We start from the raw sequence: 17,944 nt of genomic DNA, 5'->3' as shown, positions 1-17,944 counted from the left end.
ATAATTTATGCTTATATAATTTTATAATAAAGACTGATGACTTTAATGACATGTCAGATTTATAAAAGAATTGTCTTGGCTTTTTTCAAACAGTAGAACAATTGAATTCTTGCATTTTCCATCATGAGTATTGGCATTCACCAAGCACTTGTTTTCCGTGTGCATATTCCCGTGATTTTTTTTTCTTAATGGATACACTATCTCCCTTCTTGAACTGAATTTGAAATAAGAGTTGAAGATTGCATTTGTGTTCAGGATTTAATCTTTATAAAATTTTATCTGAAAATGTTTTTATTACATGAACATTATAAAAAAAAAGTGGAAAATACAGATAAGCACACAGAAGAAAATAAAAATTCCCTGTAACGTCATTACCGAGAGATAACTGCTGTGGGAATTTTGAGGAATATCCTGGGCTTTTCTCTTAAATTAAAAATATATTATTATGTCTCACAAAAATGAGGCTGTACTACATTTATCTGTTAACTGATTTTGCTTTATTTAATGATATAAATGTATCATTAATACACCATTCTTAATTTTATGCACTATCCCGTTTATAATCAGAGCAGCTTATTAAATCGGTTTCTCAGTTTTGGACATTCAGATTATACTTATATATTTTGCTTTTATAAATATCTAACATCCTCATTTTGACCAAGAGAGAAGTAAGAGGTGGCATAAAAATTCTCAGAATTCTGCTCTCCGTAAATGTTGTAAAAAAAATATATTTTGCAAAAAACATTGCAAAGAACAGCAAAAACCACGTGAGGCCTGCATATCCATGTCAACTTCTTGAGGGTGGAAATCAAGCTGTATTCATTTTTGCCTTCATAGCAGAACTCATAGTGAGTGAATGCGTGCTTTACCAGAACTTCAGTCCTCTATTTTTGCATTTTTATGTAGCGCTGCCACTTATTAAAAGGCATTTATTTTTGGCCTCATGGAATGGACTTCGGCTCTTCTAAGGATCATGGAATTTAATAGAACCATCTGATCTTGAAGGAGCTGGTAAAAGCTGTCTTTTAGTGAATAAGCACTCTTTGTGAATATAACCATACAGACACGACGGGCGTGTGGAGCCAGAGAAGCCCAGCTCTGCCCCGTGCCTTCCAGGCACAGGATGCTCCCCGCTGGCCCCCTGTCCCACCAGAGAGACCCGCTCACTAGAAGCAGGACCTCCTCAGGCACCGGGGGAAGAGCTTAGGCTTTAAAGTCCAGGCGATTTCTGGTTTCAAACCCCAGTGCAAATACTCATTACTTTTATGAAAATTCTCAAGTTGTTTAATTCCTCGAAGCCTCAGTTTCTCCACCTATAAAATGAGAGATTAAGTTGGCCACCTTGTAGGGGTGTTGTGAGGCTTAAATGAGCTGAAGTTTGCAAAGCAGTACTGTTCCTTGAAAATAATGTGCTCCGGACACATAGCTACTGTTACTGCAGTGTGTGTGTGTGTGTGTGTGTGTGAGATGTGTGTGCATCTGTACATATGTATATGTAGAGGGGGCAAACTATCACCACAAGTATTGGGTACTATTCAAGTTTTCCATGTTTAAGGCTTTTGTTTGTTGAATAGAATTATAAATGCACTTTAAATCTCATTTGCTAGCGTGGTAATATACTTAATACAAACTTAAAAAAAAAAACCCATGAAATATAAAATGCTTTTCAAGGCCAGGTAGCATGAAAGGAGTGTCTTTATAGCCTAATGTTGTCTTTGAGCTATGAGAAATTTTCTGTAATTTCTTGAAAAATGTCATGATGAATTATGCATCAGTAGTCTCACCTTCTTGAAGGTCAGTAGTTGTAAATAGCATTCATTAAGGTCACATGTAAATTACCACTGCACTCTAACTATATGCAGAAAAATGACATGACGATTATGTGCTTCTCAGAAGATTATATGTCATAAACTGAACTGTTGGAGAAGTTACCGTGTGTTCCCAGAGAAAATGGACTGAATTAAGTAGAATTTGAAAGGTTTTTTTTTTTTGGCTTTTTATCTGAAGGGAATGGCATGTAGCATTTAGAAGTGCAGAACAGTGACAGATCATTTCTAGGTATTATTTTTAACATTTGTGGCAATCTTTATGTTACTTTCATTAAGATCTGCTTCTCCCTGAGGGAGAATTACCACCTTAATATTGGTTGTCCTCTGAGTCTGTAAATCTTCAAGTTCCTTTCATAATAGTCATCAAATTACCTGTCTGAATACTTTTAAAAATGAGGCCCATAAGCCCTAAGCAAGGATTTATCAGTGGTGGGTTTATCAGCGTGCATTCGTGAAAGGACTTTTGTTGTGGGCTGTGTGGAACCGTACCAGACCGCAAGACAGTGGGAAATACTGGGTCAGAACCTAGCCACATCTCGGGTAATTGTGACATTCTCTCTGCTACTCCCCAAGAATCACCACCCTGTCTTTTCACCCCTGCTTGCATTTTTGCTTATAATCCATGGATCAAAGACTGGACCTGCTCCCTCAGAGTAAGTGTCCCTTCTTCCAAGGTGGGCACATAGAACAGCAAAGGCAGAAGGAAACTCATGCCTCCCCTTGACCACCGACACGAACTTTCATCATTAGCTGATCATGAGACGTAACGCAGCCAGAGTCGTCATGTTCTCCTCGTGCTTCTTGTGACACCTGTGCTTTGCTATTAATCTTTCGGGACTTGCTCTGGGAGTCCTGCTCATTCCTGTGTGACAGGTAGTCACTCTTCTCGTCCGTTCCCACCAGCAATAGAGAGCGGAAATGACTTTGTGTCAACTAAGGTGGTGAAGCTTTTATAACCCTTAGTGGGAAAACGTGTAATTTTGAAAAGTACGGACGGCCTAGTTTGGTCTAAGTGGCAGAATTTTGAAAAGTTTCTTTTACATCCTCTGTAAATGGAGTCTGGGATTTGGAAACTAAAGGCACTCGTTGCATTTACTAGCTCACTAAATTCGAGTAGAGGCTATCAGAGGAGTGGTCTTCCTAAAGGCAGAGACAGAACTGTCTGTATTTGTATGTCCAAGGGTACCTGGAACTGACCAGATGAGAATTGAATGTTAAAAGTAAGTTTCTAAGTAAGAACACTTATCACTCTCTTAAAAAGGAGACCATATCCTCATTCTTTGCGTGTAAGGATCCTTTGCATTTGTACTGAAGCACTGGCTTGTATTCTGTGTGACTTGGCATAGACCCCAGATTTGTCACAGTCTGGCTCATAACCAAGGGCTTGCAGGAACCAGATTCTGCTTCTTGACCAATGTCCCTTAAAGAATCAGTAACTGCGACCCAGATCACATGTAGCTTGTAGAAAGGAATCAGAGCATGCAATGAAAGCATGCAAGGGAATGGGACCTCAACATGGTTCTGAACTCCCCCTAATCAAGGAAATTATATTTTTGTTACTATTTTATTATATCTATTGGTAGCTTGTATTTGGTGTCTTGAGTGTATGTTAATCTGGAACAGCCATCTTGGTTTTCAATCCAGGTACTGTGCTTTATAGAGTGTGTGTCCTTCTGATAATGTAATTAAACCAATTTCAGTAGGAAATATAAGGAAAACCTGGGAAATTTAGTGCAAATTAATAACCTATTCCATGGTCATTACACAGCTTTATATTTGAACATCAAGTAGTGTGTATGGAATTAACTAGATGGTCAGTTAAAAGGTCCAGTCGTACCTTATTGAAGGGCAATCTTTGGCAAGATCACAGACTTGATATGGTCTGTACTGGTTTTCTTTATACTGATTTTTCTCTTGAATACATTCTAAAGTCTATATCTTTGTGTATCTTTTTAGTGTCTTATGAAGTTCTGTATTTCAGAACCTAAAAGATAAGATTCAGCCGAATCTTTATCGCCTATTACTAAGCTATGATTATCAATAAACAAAAAGGGTGTTTTACAAAATAAATTTCTAATTATAATGCAATTTTAAATTATTACACAAATTGCCAGTAACCTTTTACAGATATATAAAGAAGAAAGCATAGGAATTAAAACCTGATGGCAAGGAAATATGAATTTCTTTTTTGAGTCCTACTTTATATTAATGCTGATTCTTAAAATTTGAAGTACCTGCTGATTTCTACTACCAAGATGCGAGATAAACATAGACATCTGACCAAAGTAGTTTGTACTATTTAGGAAGTAGTCCTTTGGGCATTTTACAGGTAAGAATTTAATGTTTTTCTCAGCTTCTCAGGTTTTTGTGTTTTATGTGCATACATAAAATCTTCATGCGTTTTAAGAGTTTCTTCTTTGAGGAAGAGATACTTCACTTGAAATCATTCTAATTCTATAAAAGTGGGATTGATTTTAGGAGAACAAAGTCTACAAATGAAATTGTCCAGAATCACTTTCAACTTTCTAAAAATAAACTTGGGGTTCATTAGAAGCAAGAGGGAGGCAATCCTGTTCCTCCAGTTTGTGTCTCATTTTTGAGATGATTTGGTGGTCTTCTGCCATCTGGTGGACACTAATAAGAGTGGCGCTAGATAGAGTAACAGTGATGTAGTCCAGACCTCAATTAGAATACTTTCTTATTCTGCATTCATGTTTTTTGATAATGGAATAATTGTCCTCTTATTCCTAAAAGAACACCCCACCCTACGTCCTCAATGAACAAAAACAACATTATCGTTTTAACAGTGAAAAATTCTGTCTCTAATTCATAAAAAGTTATTCATACATTTATTTAAAGTATATAATGTATATTTTTCTGAATCATTTATATACCACTGCTAACATAGCATAACATGCTAAAAGTTCTATTATTAAAAACCGCACATAAAATTTGTTTCAATTTGTAAGGTCAGTTGTTAGTTTTGGGTGCCCTCCTGTGTTCACGAGAAAAAACTACAGACTGTGAGAGACAAAGCTTTTTGGTCACTTTGTGCTGCTGCTGCTTGCTTGTTTTTGTTGAGTCCTTGAAATAGTTTTGGTAACAGTAACGGTTGTTTGACTTAAGTCAACTGCACAGTCTCATCTAGTGGCTTTTTGTAACTTCAGGTGTCCCCTGAAAGCGAAGTCTGGATTCCACGAACATAATCATTCTTTTGGCCTTAGAGACCTTTTTCTCCCTCTCTTTGGCGAATCTACCTGGCCTGTGAAGAGATTATATTTATTGTCTTGCTCCGTTAGCACAATATCATGAATTTTATCATTTCTATCCTCACAGTTAGTCCAAATTATCACATTATGAATGTATTTCAGAAATAATCAGAGTCCTCTTCCTGATGGGACTGTATTTTTGGCATGATTCCCAGCATAGGCTTCAGTTCATTTTAAGAAGTCCCAGAACGATTTTCAAAATATTTTTTTCCAGCTAAGACAAGCAAATCTTCTAATTCCCTAAAATTAATTGCTTAATCTATTTATGATGCCAAAGTGGGATTTTTATTGTCAGCAGGTCTGAAAAATACTGAAATGATAGTTTTTAGTAGTTCTTCTGTGGTTTTCTCTGGTAGGGAATTTTTAATTACTTCAAGGATTTTAAAACAACAAAATGTCTGATCATAGACCATCTTTTATCGCTGAAATTCTCCTCATTATTCCAAACTAGAATAATAAAGACACCATAAACTTGGAGATAGCTTTTGTTCCTTTATTTATGAAAATGAATTTGTATGCCAGATCTATTCAAGACAGTGTTCTAGGCAGTAGAGAAATAAAAAAAAAAAACTCTGGTTCTCATGTTTATAATCTACTAGGGGAGTTAAGAATTGTTCAGAAAAGAAAAGTATGAGGGAACACGCAATTAATGCAATAATAGTGGTAAACACAAGAGGCAACTGAAAATGACAGAGATCACATCAGCAGAGATCAGACTGTGCCGAAGAGAGGAGGCAGCACTTGATGGAGACCTTTCCTGGGTGGGAAGATGGGACTTGAGCAGATGGAGGTAGGAGGAAAGGAAGAAGTATTTCAGGTACAGGAAATGGCATGAACAAAAATGCCACAGTGGGAAAGTGTCACTTTTTAGCCTTTACTAAAATACAACAGAAATTTTCATAGAATGTGTTACTTGTTAAAATCCTAGAGGCTGACAGTTGTATCAGTAAGTGCACTTTTTTTTCCCCCTCTTTAGTCTGTAGTTCAGAACCAGAAAATGTTCAAGCTGACCCGGAGAATTATACCAGCCTCCTCGTGACATGGGAGAGACCTCGAGTGGTTTATGATACCATGATTGAGAAGTTTGCTGTGCTGTACCAGCGGTTGGAGGGAGAAGACCAGACCAAGCATGAGTTTCTGACTGACGGCTACCAAGACTTGGTAACTATCAGATCGGTTGTTTCATATATTGATGACATTCTAGTTTAATTTTCAGGGTAAGAATTTACAAATAATGGTGTATCATTGCCTTTGATGACTTTAGACTTTGTATGAAGCTCTCTAGTCGGAGAAGGGGAAGCAGAAGCTATATTTAATTATGTCAAAACTTAACAATGATTTACACCAGGTTCTTAACTTATGGTTTGAATTACATGGAGACTTTGACTTTGCCAACAACCGCATTGTAGAATAAACACTTGCAGTAGAGATTTACGTACTGGAGACCATCTAGGGGAGTCTCCTTTATAAAGAAAGGAACTCAAAGAACAGTTAAGTACTTTGTGCTCTCACACCTGGGGAGAGAACTGGGACTGGAATCTCAGGCTCTGATACTGTCCTGTGTGAAACAGCTCCCCCGTCATACTCTACCAGCACAAGGAACACAGAGTGGGGACTAGAGTAGGGGACTTGAAAGTCCTTTTCTTTGCATCAGATACTCAAGTAACAGATGTGAAGTCAACTGAGTCAGAACTTTCAGGACACGAGGCAGGTAATCCTCAGGGAAAGATCCACCTCTGCTTCCTCCCTCCCATGCACAAGAATGAAAGAAAACGAAGTACAGATTCCTTCTGTGATCTGACCGTCTCAGTATTAAACTTTGTCTTGGTAGAGCAGTGTTGAGGTGTAGTTGAGAAAACCCCATCTGGGTGTGGCCCAAGAACGACCTAACTGCAGGTCCAAGACGCCAACCTCTGAGTACAGACGGCGAGAGTCCCGCAAGTCCCAGCAACCTGCATTTAAGCAAAAACTGTCTTTGTTATCACGGTGTTGAATAGCATATAAGCAAGACAGATGAAATTTGTAATAACTCTTTAATTGGGTTGTCTACAGCAGAGACAGTGTGAATTGGGAAAGTTGTGGAATCTCTGGGATTATACTGTTCTTCATTCCATAATGATGCGAAGAAGATAATCATTCTATTACTGTCTGGCTTATACATTGTTAAAATAAAAGAGATAAATTCATTTTTCACATTTTGCCCCGGCAAATGCTACAGGTTTGTTTGCCAAAAGTATTAATCTACAGTTCTGGTTACTCATTTATGAATTTGATCAATCCCCGTTAAAAAATAAAGAAACTTTCTAAAACCAAATCTGATTTTTAAAAAGAAAAATTAAAAAACCTAGTTTCCCAGTATCTTCCTAATTCACAAATATCACAAGTTCAACTTAACAACATCGCATAAACTTTTTTCTTAGGTTAACGAAATAAAAATAGTTTCTATGAACAACTGAGAAAAACTTTTCTAAGGACAGAGGTCTAGTATGTTAGTACTCCTGTGAGAACAACACATTTGTATAGTTACTGCCATCTTTCTTTTAGGGTGCTATTCTTAATAATTTACTACCCAATATGAGTTATGTTCTTCAAATCGTAGCCATATGCACTAATGGCTTGTATGGAAAATACAGCGACCAGCTGATTGTCGACATGCCTTCCGATGACCCTGGTAAGTGCTCTCGTGATGTGCCTTATAAGTGAGGCTAGTTTAATTTCTGAATGTGTTGGTGCTTTGTCTCTGACTTTATATTCTTTTGGCCCAAAGGCAAAACGATTTTCTTTTTAATCTGGATCATCAGGAAATTTTGTAAAGCATAGAATCCAATTTTTTATTCAGCAACTTTGGTACAAAACAATAAGTAAATTTACTCTTAATATTGAAGTTTTCTATTTGTAAAGTAAGAACCGCAAAACCTATTGCAATGTCTCTACTGGTCATCTAATGAAAATTGCTGACTAAATGTAAAGACTGTTATTTTGGATGATGAAGAGTTGGTTTCACTTGTCTTTTCCTCTTTCAGCCCACAAAGCATTTTGTAGTAAGTATATCATGATCCTAGGATCATGTGAGGTTCTTTGAAATATCTACAAAGCATCTCAAAAGTTTATCCTAGATATTTTAATCCACTCTTGTAATTTGGTGGAGAGGGGGAGCTTTCCTCTTAGATTTGCCAGTATTATTTCACAGGAGCAAACAAAAAGTGTGTTTCTAATCATATTTTATTTGCATGCATCTTCTCTAAGTATTATGGGAAAATCTTTGATCTCAAAGCATATGCAGTAATTGAATGAAGTTCAGTTAAGTGAAAGAATGAAGCTGACCATCACAATTTGACTATTTACAGATTTACATACTAAAGTCTTCCTTTTGTTAGTGTAAGCAGTCTTGAAGTAATAGAGTTTTATATGTATGTGTATATGTATATGCACATATATACGTTTATATATCATGCAGACACACATTCATAAATGTAAATATTCTTTGATCATCCCTACAATGAGGCTACTCGCTGAAATTTTCACGAGGTGTTAATGGCAGTGGTTACAAGTGATATTAATTGTTGCCTATTCCACTTTTATGTACGGAAGGAAAACTGATGTATATTGATTTGCATTTGTGATCTATATACCATAGCAGGACTTTATTATGAACTTGTTCACTGATTACCTCATCATGGTGGTTCTCACTAGCTGAATTTTTCAGTTAAAGAATGTATATCAAAGCATTAGATGTTAGATTATGTATCCTATTCAGCAGGCTACAAAACTTGCCAAGATGTTTCCCAAGTTGGAACATTGATGGCTAAAGAATATTACTACTGTCATGATGGCAGTAAAATTATTTAATTATATTTCTTATAACCTGCCTCATGGTCTGGGTATAACCATCTTTCCTATTGCTTTTATTTAGCATTGTTTTTCAAAATCAGGCTGTAATTAAATGGAACGTAAGCTCTAAGTTTTATTGAAAGATGAGTATCAAGTTAACTGACCACGGTTTCAGTAATACTATATCACACTCCTCCATTGAATGTCATCCCTCACCAGAGTTTCCCATATTTATCCACCCCAAAAATGACGTCTTTAGCAGGGCACTGTTGACTGTGTTGGCCAATATCATATGTGCACTGATTAAATATGACATATAAAAATCTCCTCTAATCCTACTGTGTACTTTAGGATATGAATTACATTGCATACCTTCACTTAATTTTACCATCCTGGTTTAATTATACCAATCTAATTTTTGAACATAAAACAATTTCCCAGGAGTTTCCAAAAAATAATTTTAGCTATTTATGTTGTGCACTTTCATACTGTAAACTATGCTGGAAGTTTAGACTTTCCAGATTTTTTTCTTCTTTTCTTTTGAGAGAGAAGCTTATTGCATATGAAAAAAGCAGATCAAGTGTCTTTTCTACAGAAGTGATTTCCGAGTGATCCCCTTTGACTGACTCTTTGTTGGCACAAAGCACAACATTCTTCTATCATTTGTAGCTCTTTCACATTTGTACAAAATAACAAACATTATAACTTAATTTCTATTTATTCAAAGGATCAGGACACCATTGAACTATTGAGATGCTAACTTGGAAACGTCGTTTAATCTCCATGGATGTCCCTTAGAGCAGTTTGTACAGTAATGATGTTTTACTGAAAGATTGTATTTAACTTGATATTCTGCTATGGTATTACTCTTAAAAGCCAAAAGTTTAAAACTTAGTTTATTCTTTAATTATTTCTACCAAAAAGTCCTTCATCAAAAACCAATTTACCCAAAGTTTGAGGCCTTGCTCTTTTTATAAAGAAAATAATAATTCTCTTAGAACTCACTCTTTCTGATCGTAAAGACTGCAATGGCATTTCAATCCATATATTTTCAATTCATTATTGAAAGTACATTATCTTAAATATAGTTTCTGTGGTAAATGTATCGCAGTAAAAGTCTTAACAGCAGTCCTGTCTTATGGTTTAGTGTGATAGTACTTATCAGATTTGCAAATTTTATGATTTATGTGGTTAGTGTAGATGTGGCTTTTGCGTTTGCCCCTTATTTCATGATTTTTATTAGTACCTTTTCATCCTGTTAATCATGTTGTTTCATTATCTTAGTAACAGTGTAATACACCTTGTTGAATTAATCTGTTATTATTTGGGATAAGCTGTTTTCTAAATGTTGTATTGTTTGTCGCTTTTGTTAAAAAGAAATGAAGGAGGTTATTTATAATTGCCTTCATTCGTTCAGTCACAGATTTTAAATATTCAAATATTTTAAATATTCTAATCAGTATCTGTGAAGGAAAAAAATCGCTCTTCCAAATTGTGCATTTAATTTTGGCTAATTTGATTAATTTATTGCTTGTGAATTTTGATTACATTTGTTGTTGTGTACAACAGTATTACCATAAATGAGTGTCCATTACATATTATAATAAATTGCTGTTTTAAAATAAATGCATAAACTCACATTCAGAAAGAATTTAATTTTGTTAAGGAAACCTTTTAAAGGTTAAACAGAAATGGATATTCTTTTCAAAAGCTTTTTAGAAAATTGTATTTATGAATGAACAAGTCATAAATATAATTTTTTTTTGCAACTAAAATAGTTATGCTCATTTCTGTAATGTAGATCAAATTATTATATAGCTATAGAGGACATTGTTTAAGTACATGTTTTAGGGCCTTGATAATTGTATGTGTTAAATTTAAATGCATGGCGACTTAATTTAAATGCAACACATTTTCCTGTTTTGTGTGCTTTTCAGTTGCATAATAGTTGTCTTTGTTAAATTGCTATACATCTGTGCTTTTTCTGTCTATACCACACTATGCTATGGGTGTTATTACATAAGGACATTTAAAATCACAGTTTAAAGAGACTGCAGTCTACATTGCTTTTACCTTTTGCACTGTGAAACTTGGCTTATCTTTGAACAATTAAATAAGCCATGCTTGCCAATCTACATCAGTGTTGCTTTTTTGTGTTATGGAATATTAACGTGTGACTAACATGCTCTTTTAGAAAATCTAACATTGTGTGTGTCCCAGAGCAAAGCCAGAATGGTCCAGTAGCTTTTGTTCAGTTATCACATAAATGTGAATTTTACATGTTGACTCAAAAAAAAAAAATATATATATATAGACAGTCTTCACTATTGGACTTTTTGTGGCCTTCGTGGAGTCTATTTTGATGAAGTGAGAATTGTCGATTCTGGAAACCAGTATAATTTTTGGACTGTTAAATATATCAGTAGTGCCTGAGTCAGACCAGTGGCCACTAAAACATCGGTTATTATTTGCAAGGAAGCAGCAGGTTAAGGGTACCCATTGGGAGGTCTTGTGCCAAGCACCAGAGCTAGACCTTGAGTGCTGTGAGCTCTCAGACCCAGAAGCATGGCTCAGATTCTCCAGACAGATAAAAACTGTCTTTCAAAATTGTTCTGAAGAGGCTCAGCAAAAGACTTCTGGATTATTTGGAGTGGGGCTGTTGAAGTGTTCCAGGGCAACCCCAGAATTTCAATTGGTTCAAATGATCTAAGTCTGGTAGGAAACCAGAATGAAGGTCCTTCGGAGTGGGTTTTTACATACCAACATGAAGGCATCCATAGTTGGGGTGTTTACCCACGAGAGCACCATGAAACCAAGAGGGAGTAAAGGCTGCTTGAGTCCATTCGTTCTGCATCCAGGGCCTAGGACAACCACCCAAAGGAAACTTCTTAATTCTTATTGCAGTAAATAGTAAAACAGTTACCAGTGGAACTCACTGATTCTGATATCCTGTAGAGGGAATGACTGGGTACAACTATCTATGTTAACTTAATAGTTAAGTTATGTAATCTGTATAGTTAAATTATGCTCTGGTTAAAGGATGAAAGTTAATCAAATGCAATACACACAGAGAATACTGAAAGAAAAGACCAGTTCTCAGTGTGATAATTATGTCTACCCCACCCCACCTCTGACAGTTAATAAGAAAATCACTTTTGTTTATTAAAAGTATGAATTTAGGTGAAGTTAGGCATTTAAAAAAATTTTTTTAAACACTTCCTTAAGCATGTTGAAGAGAATGGACTATCATTGAGACAGTTTTCTGTAGCCTCTTAACAGAGAAATACACAATATATGATACATACAATGTAGGTATCACTAGCAAGTATTTGATTATGATTTGCCCTTACTAACGTTAAAGTATTTTTAAAATACATGAAAAAGAGTGTCTCCATTTAAAAGCCTTCTCAGTAAAATTATGTATTGTCTCATGCTGAATTTGAAGGATTTCCCATGCATGAACTTCTCTAATTGTAGTTTCTAGAAAATCATATTGAAGGTTCTTTTTATTTGTCTTTCACAGTTCAGTGACATCTCATTTTTAAATTCACTTGTATGGGTTTCTTGAGAGGTTATAGAGACACAGCTGTTTCAGACTACTGAGGTCACTTTAATTTGAAAATATAAAGAGAAAAGAGCATGAAAAAGTGTGTGTGTGGGGGAAGGTTTCATAGAGATAAAAATAGAACAAGAATACTAATGACCCAAATAACAGTGTCCAAACTCCTTCATGGCCAGTTTTAACAACAACAACAACAAAAAATAATAATTGAGAGTTAAAAATTTGAAGCTCTGATTTTTTTTTCCAGTGAATATTTTCATTTTTATAGCACCGAAAATTGTCCAGGGTAAGTAACTTTAAAATAGCTAAATAGTCAAGAGTATTAATTTTATCTAAATTCTCCTGGGGTTGGACTGACTTCGCCATTTTACTTAAATTCTCTTCTAAGTAGAATTCAGGCATTTAACTATATTTTATGGTTTTACATTTCTTAACACCAAGAAATTTTATGGTAAAAAATAAACTCAGTAAGTCTATATTGTAAAACAGGCCTGGGGTTGATAAATATTTAATGTTAGTTCAGTTATCTTCTGTCTGAAAATTCTATAGCGTATGCATTTCCCAGGTTTGAGGATCTATAAAGGCATGAAAAATAGAACCTAAGCAGTATTAGGATAGTGACGAGCATAAACTTTGGAGATGGAAAAAGAGCCTCTAAAATAATAGGAGTGAGAAGGACATCTTTGTGATAATGCTCAAGCCCTCGCCGTCACCCTCTCTCCCATCCTCCAGATTATCTAGGCACCTTGAATGCAGAGCAAGGAAAAGTGGTCCTCTAGCCCCTCAGTAATTTGGCAGTGAGGCTAGGTTCCTTGTTGGAGAGAGAACCAGCTCCTTACCTTTCCTACCATTGACTAACAGGTCTTGTTTTAGGATTGAAATATCCACGGACTAGAAATGTGCAGATTCTGGTCAGTTGGGAAAAACAGACTTGAATCCTTCCTGGTCGTTAGGTTCTTTGCATAGACAGCATTCGCTCAGTGTTCCTGGGAAGAAGGCATGGGACTCAGTCTGGTCAGTCCTTCCTGCTGCCGATCCAGGCTAGACCTGCTGGAAAACATTCACTTTACCTGGTCCAGCACCCTGTGTACAAACAGATATGAGCCCAAGTCTGCAGAACAGAAAGAATTACTTGACCTTCAGTCAGAAGAGGAACTTAAGGAATAAGTAGTTGAATAAGAAAATGAATCTGCCAGTTCTCCCCAGATCCCTGGCATTTCCCCAACTATGCTTTTATCAGCCATACTAAGACTGAAAGTGAGTCTACACTGATGAAAGATTACTTGGGTTTTTTTTTACAACCAGTAATATCAGCCTTACTGTTGGCCCCTCTCCTTTCTTAGCTTCAGTTACATTGGGGGTGAGAATAGGAAAGAGGGCTGGAGTGGAAGATAGAGATGAAGATTTTGAATGCAGTTTCATAGAGGTTTAGGTAGTGTTATGTAATGTTCAGTAGTCTTGAGAACTGAAATTTGACATTTTCATTTGGAGTGATTCTGTATTTTCCAAGCTAACAGTCCCTTTTCCTCTTTCCATCCGACAGTAGACCCATAAGGCTGAAATATTTGAAAAAAATTTTAATAATTTTGTTTTTAATTTTGTAGAACTTGACCTCTTTCCTGAATTAATTGGAACTGAAGAAATAATTAAGGTATCATAGCTATTTTTTATTCAAGTGCTTTAAAATTAAAAAGTCTATTTTGAATTATTGGTTAGGTTTCAGATGTTGCATTAATAAAAAGTTCGTGTTATATTATTCATTGTTTGTGGGTTTGGTTGCTGAGCTTTGTAGATAAACATGTAATTAATATACATGATTGTTTATGGAGAAGTTGGAAGACACTTTAATTGATACAATTTTAAAAAGAGATAGAAAAGGTTTGATAATGAAAAAATGAACTTTAAAAATAAACATAGCTATGAACTATACCACAAATTGGAATTTTTAGTATAAAAATGTTTCTGAAAGTCTAAAATAATATTTAAGCAATTCTTAATATTGCTACAGCTTATTTTTAACCAACTTAACCAATGATTGATAGATCAGTAATAAATATGAGCCAAAGTATAAATTGTATATATTCTTTTGCCCATTTAATCTGATTATTTGTGTTTGGACTATTTATATTATAAATGTCTGTTGCTGGCACCAGGTCCTTTATGTAAATGGGCATTTAAGAATATTTATAAGTTTTAACATTGTCTTAATTCTTACAAAAGAGAGAAAGTGACTGTATTCATATTTCCTCCTAAGCCCAAATGTGTTACTCATTATAACTGAGATGATGTGTTGAATCCAGGTGCTATTGTTAGTGATACTGTGGATGTGTCTGTAAGTACATGCATGTGTATGAGCTGATAATGTGTGGAAACTGATGCTGTTATCTAGCAATAAATAGCAATTAAGTTGCGTTATCACATGTGTAATTACCTCAATTAATTTTTTATCTTAAGATAATTCTCTCTTACAAAAACTCTTTTACTAAAATGATCAGTCCATATTTCAACAGGAGTTCACAGAATTCAACTAAAGGTATCTGTGTGTGTGTGTGTGTGTGTGTGTGTGTGTGTGTGTGTGTGTGTGTTTGCATTCACACACGTGTGCACAGGCATGTGGATATGATTATACCTAGAAATGACTGCCAGAATCAAGTCAAAAGCAGGAAAAGGAAATTCTACTTACGAATCATGGGGTTTGTCTTAGTTCGGGCTGCTATGAAAATATACCATGAACTGGGTGGCTAATAAGCAGCAAAAATTTATTTCTCACCATTCTGGAGCCTAGGGGTCTGAGATCAGGGTGCCAGCACTGCTGGGTTCTGATGAGAGCCCTCTTTGGGGCTGTAGACCTCTTGTTGCATCCTCACATGGTGGAGAGCAGAGCAGAAGCAATCTCCGTCAAGACTCTTAATATGAGGTCACTCATCCCATTCATGAGGGTTCTACCTTATGACCTCATCTGATACTAGTGATCTCCCAAGGCCCTACCTTCTAAAACCATCAGAGTGGGGGTGTAGGGTTTCAACATATGAATTTGGGGGGGAACACAAACAGTCCATAACACTATTCACTTTCATTGATTCACGCAGGAATGAATGATAGAGGTTGGCACATACCTGGAATGTGTCTGTAATGGTTTTATACCCAAATACTGAAATGAATAGTTTGAGGAATATTCCTCAGATCCTCTTCCAATAGGAATGCATGACTGTGAAAGACAAAGTGTCTCCAGTGTGATCAAGGCTTTTTAATAAACATGTCTAAATAGAAGTTGTGAGGGATAACAGGTGTGATACAGATCAAAACCGGAATGGAAGAGAAATTCACAGTAACTCCATAAGCAGTTAGAAGAAACAGTATCCATTAAAATATTTGGGGTTTCAGATATGTCTAAAATAATCATAGAGCATGAATCGTGTACTCTATTGAAATGTTGACACAAGACAACATGACCTCATAGAGACACACAAGACTTAGTTGAGTAGGATTAATGAATGGTCCATCACCTTCGTCAGATCCTGAGAGGTATCTGAACCTCACAGTCTAAAATTTGCTAGAAAAAAAAAAAGCAGTGAAAGGGATATGTGTGTTTAATATGTGTATAGGGGTTTTTTTCCCCAAAAGATCTGACAGAAGAAAAGGTGAGTAACTTATGTTTTAAGAAAAATTTTATAGAAATCTGCATAGCTTACAATAAGAGAATGATAAAGTGTGTTTGTGTGAGAATGTAAGCAAAGAGGAAGAGAAGCAATGTTATTGTGGGACTTGATGGAGATGGACAGATCGTAGGAACTATAGAAGACATGTCTTCTGGGAATGTTCCCGTGAAGAGGAGAGAGGTAGAATGAATACTAGAAGCTGAATTAGAGATTTGCCTTTATGTTCCTTTTAAGTAGAGGAGGTTTGAGTTTAAGCTGATAAGAATGATCCATTAGAGAAAACAAAATTGAAAACACGAAATAGAGGGAAGTTCTCAATTGTGTTCAGTTCCCGAAAAGATAATAGAGAAAGGATTTAAAACACAAGTGTAGGAATTAGAAAGGAAGGGGAACACCTCAGTTACTACAGGATGAGAGAGGCTGGGTGAATCTGGTTGGTCCGTTTTGGGTATTTTAATGTTAGGGAAAGGGGTGGTTTTGTCTGTGACTTTTATTTTCTCTGTAAACAGGAAAGCCATCTGCTGAGGATAAGAAGAGAAGATAATAAAGGTTTGGCAGGGAGGTGTTAGCTCAGTGGTAGGGCACATGCTTAGCAAGAACAAGGTCCTGGGTTCAATCCCCACTACCTCCATTTAAAAACTAAATAAATATTCATGAAAAATAGTCATTTGTTCATTCAATAAATTTTTTTTTTAAAAAAAGAAAATGAAGGTTTGAATAAAGCAGCAAAAAAAGTTAGAAAATCTTGGTAGAACGTGAGTGTGAAGGGATACCAGAAAATGAGACCAATATCCAGATTTGCTTCACATTGATCCTTAACAAAACTCTGGAGAATTTCCACTTCAGCATTAATACCATCCGGATCATAGAAGCAGACTCCTTTCTCAGAGTTGTCACATATGCCTTGAAGTAAAAAAGAAAAAATTCTTAAAACCAACTAAATAATTAAGCTCTGGATAATGATGCAGTCGTTACTGCATGATGCTTGAAAGCTTGTGTTTTGTGCAGAGCAGCTTTCTATGTGTGCAAGACAAAAGCTCGTGAGCACACATGGTTTAAGATTCAGATTCTTTCTACTGATGTTGGTCAAATTCTCACAATTTGTACTCAATCAATTTTTTCTTTCTTTTTTTTTAAGGGACATGACCTTGAAAGATCTAACAGATGACAGTGCTAATAAACTGAAAAAATCATGTCCCATGTGGACTAAACGTATCATATTTTGATACATTTGGCAATTTAGTTTTCTAAGCATCTGATTAAACACAAGATGTGCAGTTAAGAAAACAAACGGAAAGCATGGATTTTGGTTGACCTCTGGCCAGATCACTCCTGGACCATTACAGTGACTTAAATGTTCACAAAAGATGTCACCTGAATGATGTTTTGAAAGGAAACAAATTTAAAGGGCTGGGACTAGAAGCATATTTTTACAAGCTGTCTTTAAAATTTCCCCCTAGGTCTAAGGTTAAATCCTAAGGGGAAAGTGTTTAAAACAAAATGACAAACCAAAACAAAAACCTCTTCTAGTCCTAAACCTTCCTCTTATGATGGCTTAAAGTTGTGATTTATTCTGAATATATACAATGAAGCATTCTGCATATACACCTACTTTGGTGTTTGAAATAAGTTGCTTCATTGCCATTTCACATTACAAGAATCTAATGGCTGTTTAGCTTGTTGCCAGATAAACTGAACAGAGAAATACAAGAACAAGAAAATAAATACTATGTGAAATAACACGCTCGATAAGTAAATACAACTACGGCGTATTCTTCTTTTGAAAGCTGTGAT

At 35.7% G+C, this 17,944-nt stretch overlaps 1 protein-coding gene across 4 annotated transcripts in view; it reads left to right on the top strand.

The window, feature by feature from the left end:
* PTPRZ1 (protein tyrosine phosphatase receptor type Z1) overlaps nucleotides 1-17,944 on the top strand; it is a 163,134-nt gene that overhangs the window by 102,414 nt on the left and 42,776 nt on the right. For all 4 annotated transcript variants that reach the window (XM_074367157.1, XM_074367158.1, XM_074367156.1 and 1 more), the window contains exons 9-11: nucleotides 6,075-6,259; nucleotides 7,643-7,769; nucleotides 14,096-14,142. In XM_074367157.1, the coding sequence (XP_074223258.1) occupies nucleotides 6,075-6,259; nucleotides 7,643-7,769; nucleotides 14,096-14,142 (359 nt within the window). The remainder of the gene's footprint in view (nucleotides 1-6,074; nucleotides 6,260-7,642; nucleotides 7,770-14,095; nucleotides 14,143-17,944) is intronic.

Source organism: Camelus bactrianus, chromosome 7 (assembly GCF_048773025.1).
Source record: "Camelus bactrianus isolate YW-2024 breed Bactrian camel chromosome 7, ASM4877302v1, whole genome shotgun sequence".
Classification (NCBI taxonomy): Eukaryota; Metazoa; Chordata; class Mammalia; order Artiodactyla; family Camelidae; genus Camelus; species Camelus bactrianus.
This window is presented reverse-complemented; position numbering and strand designations above follow the sequence as displayed.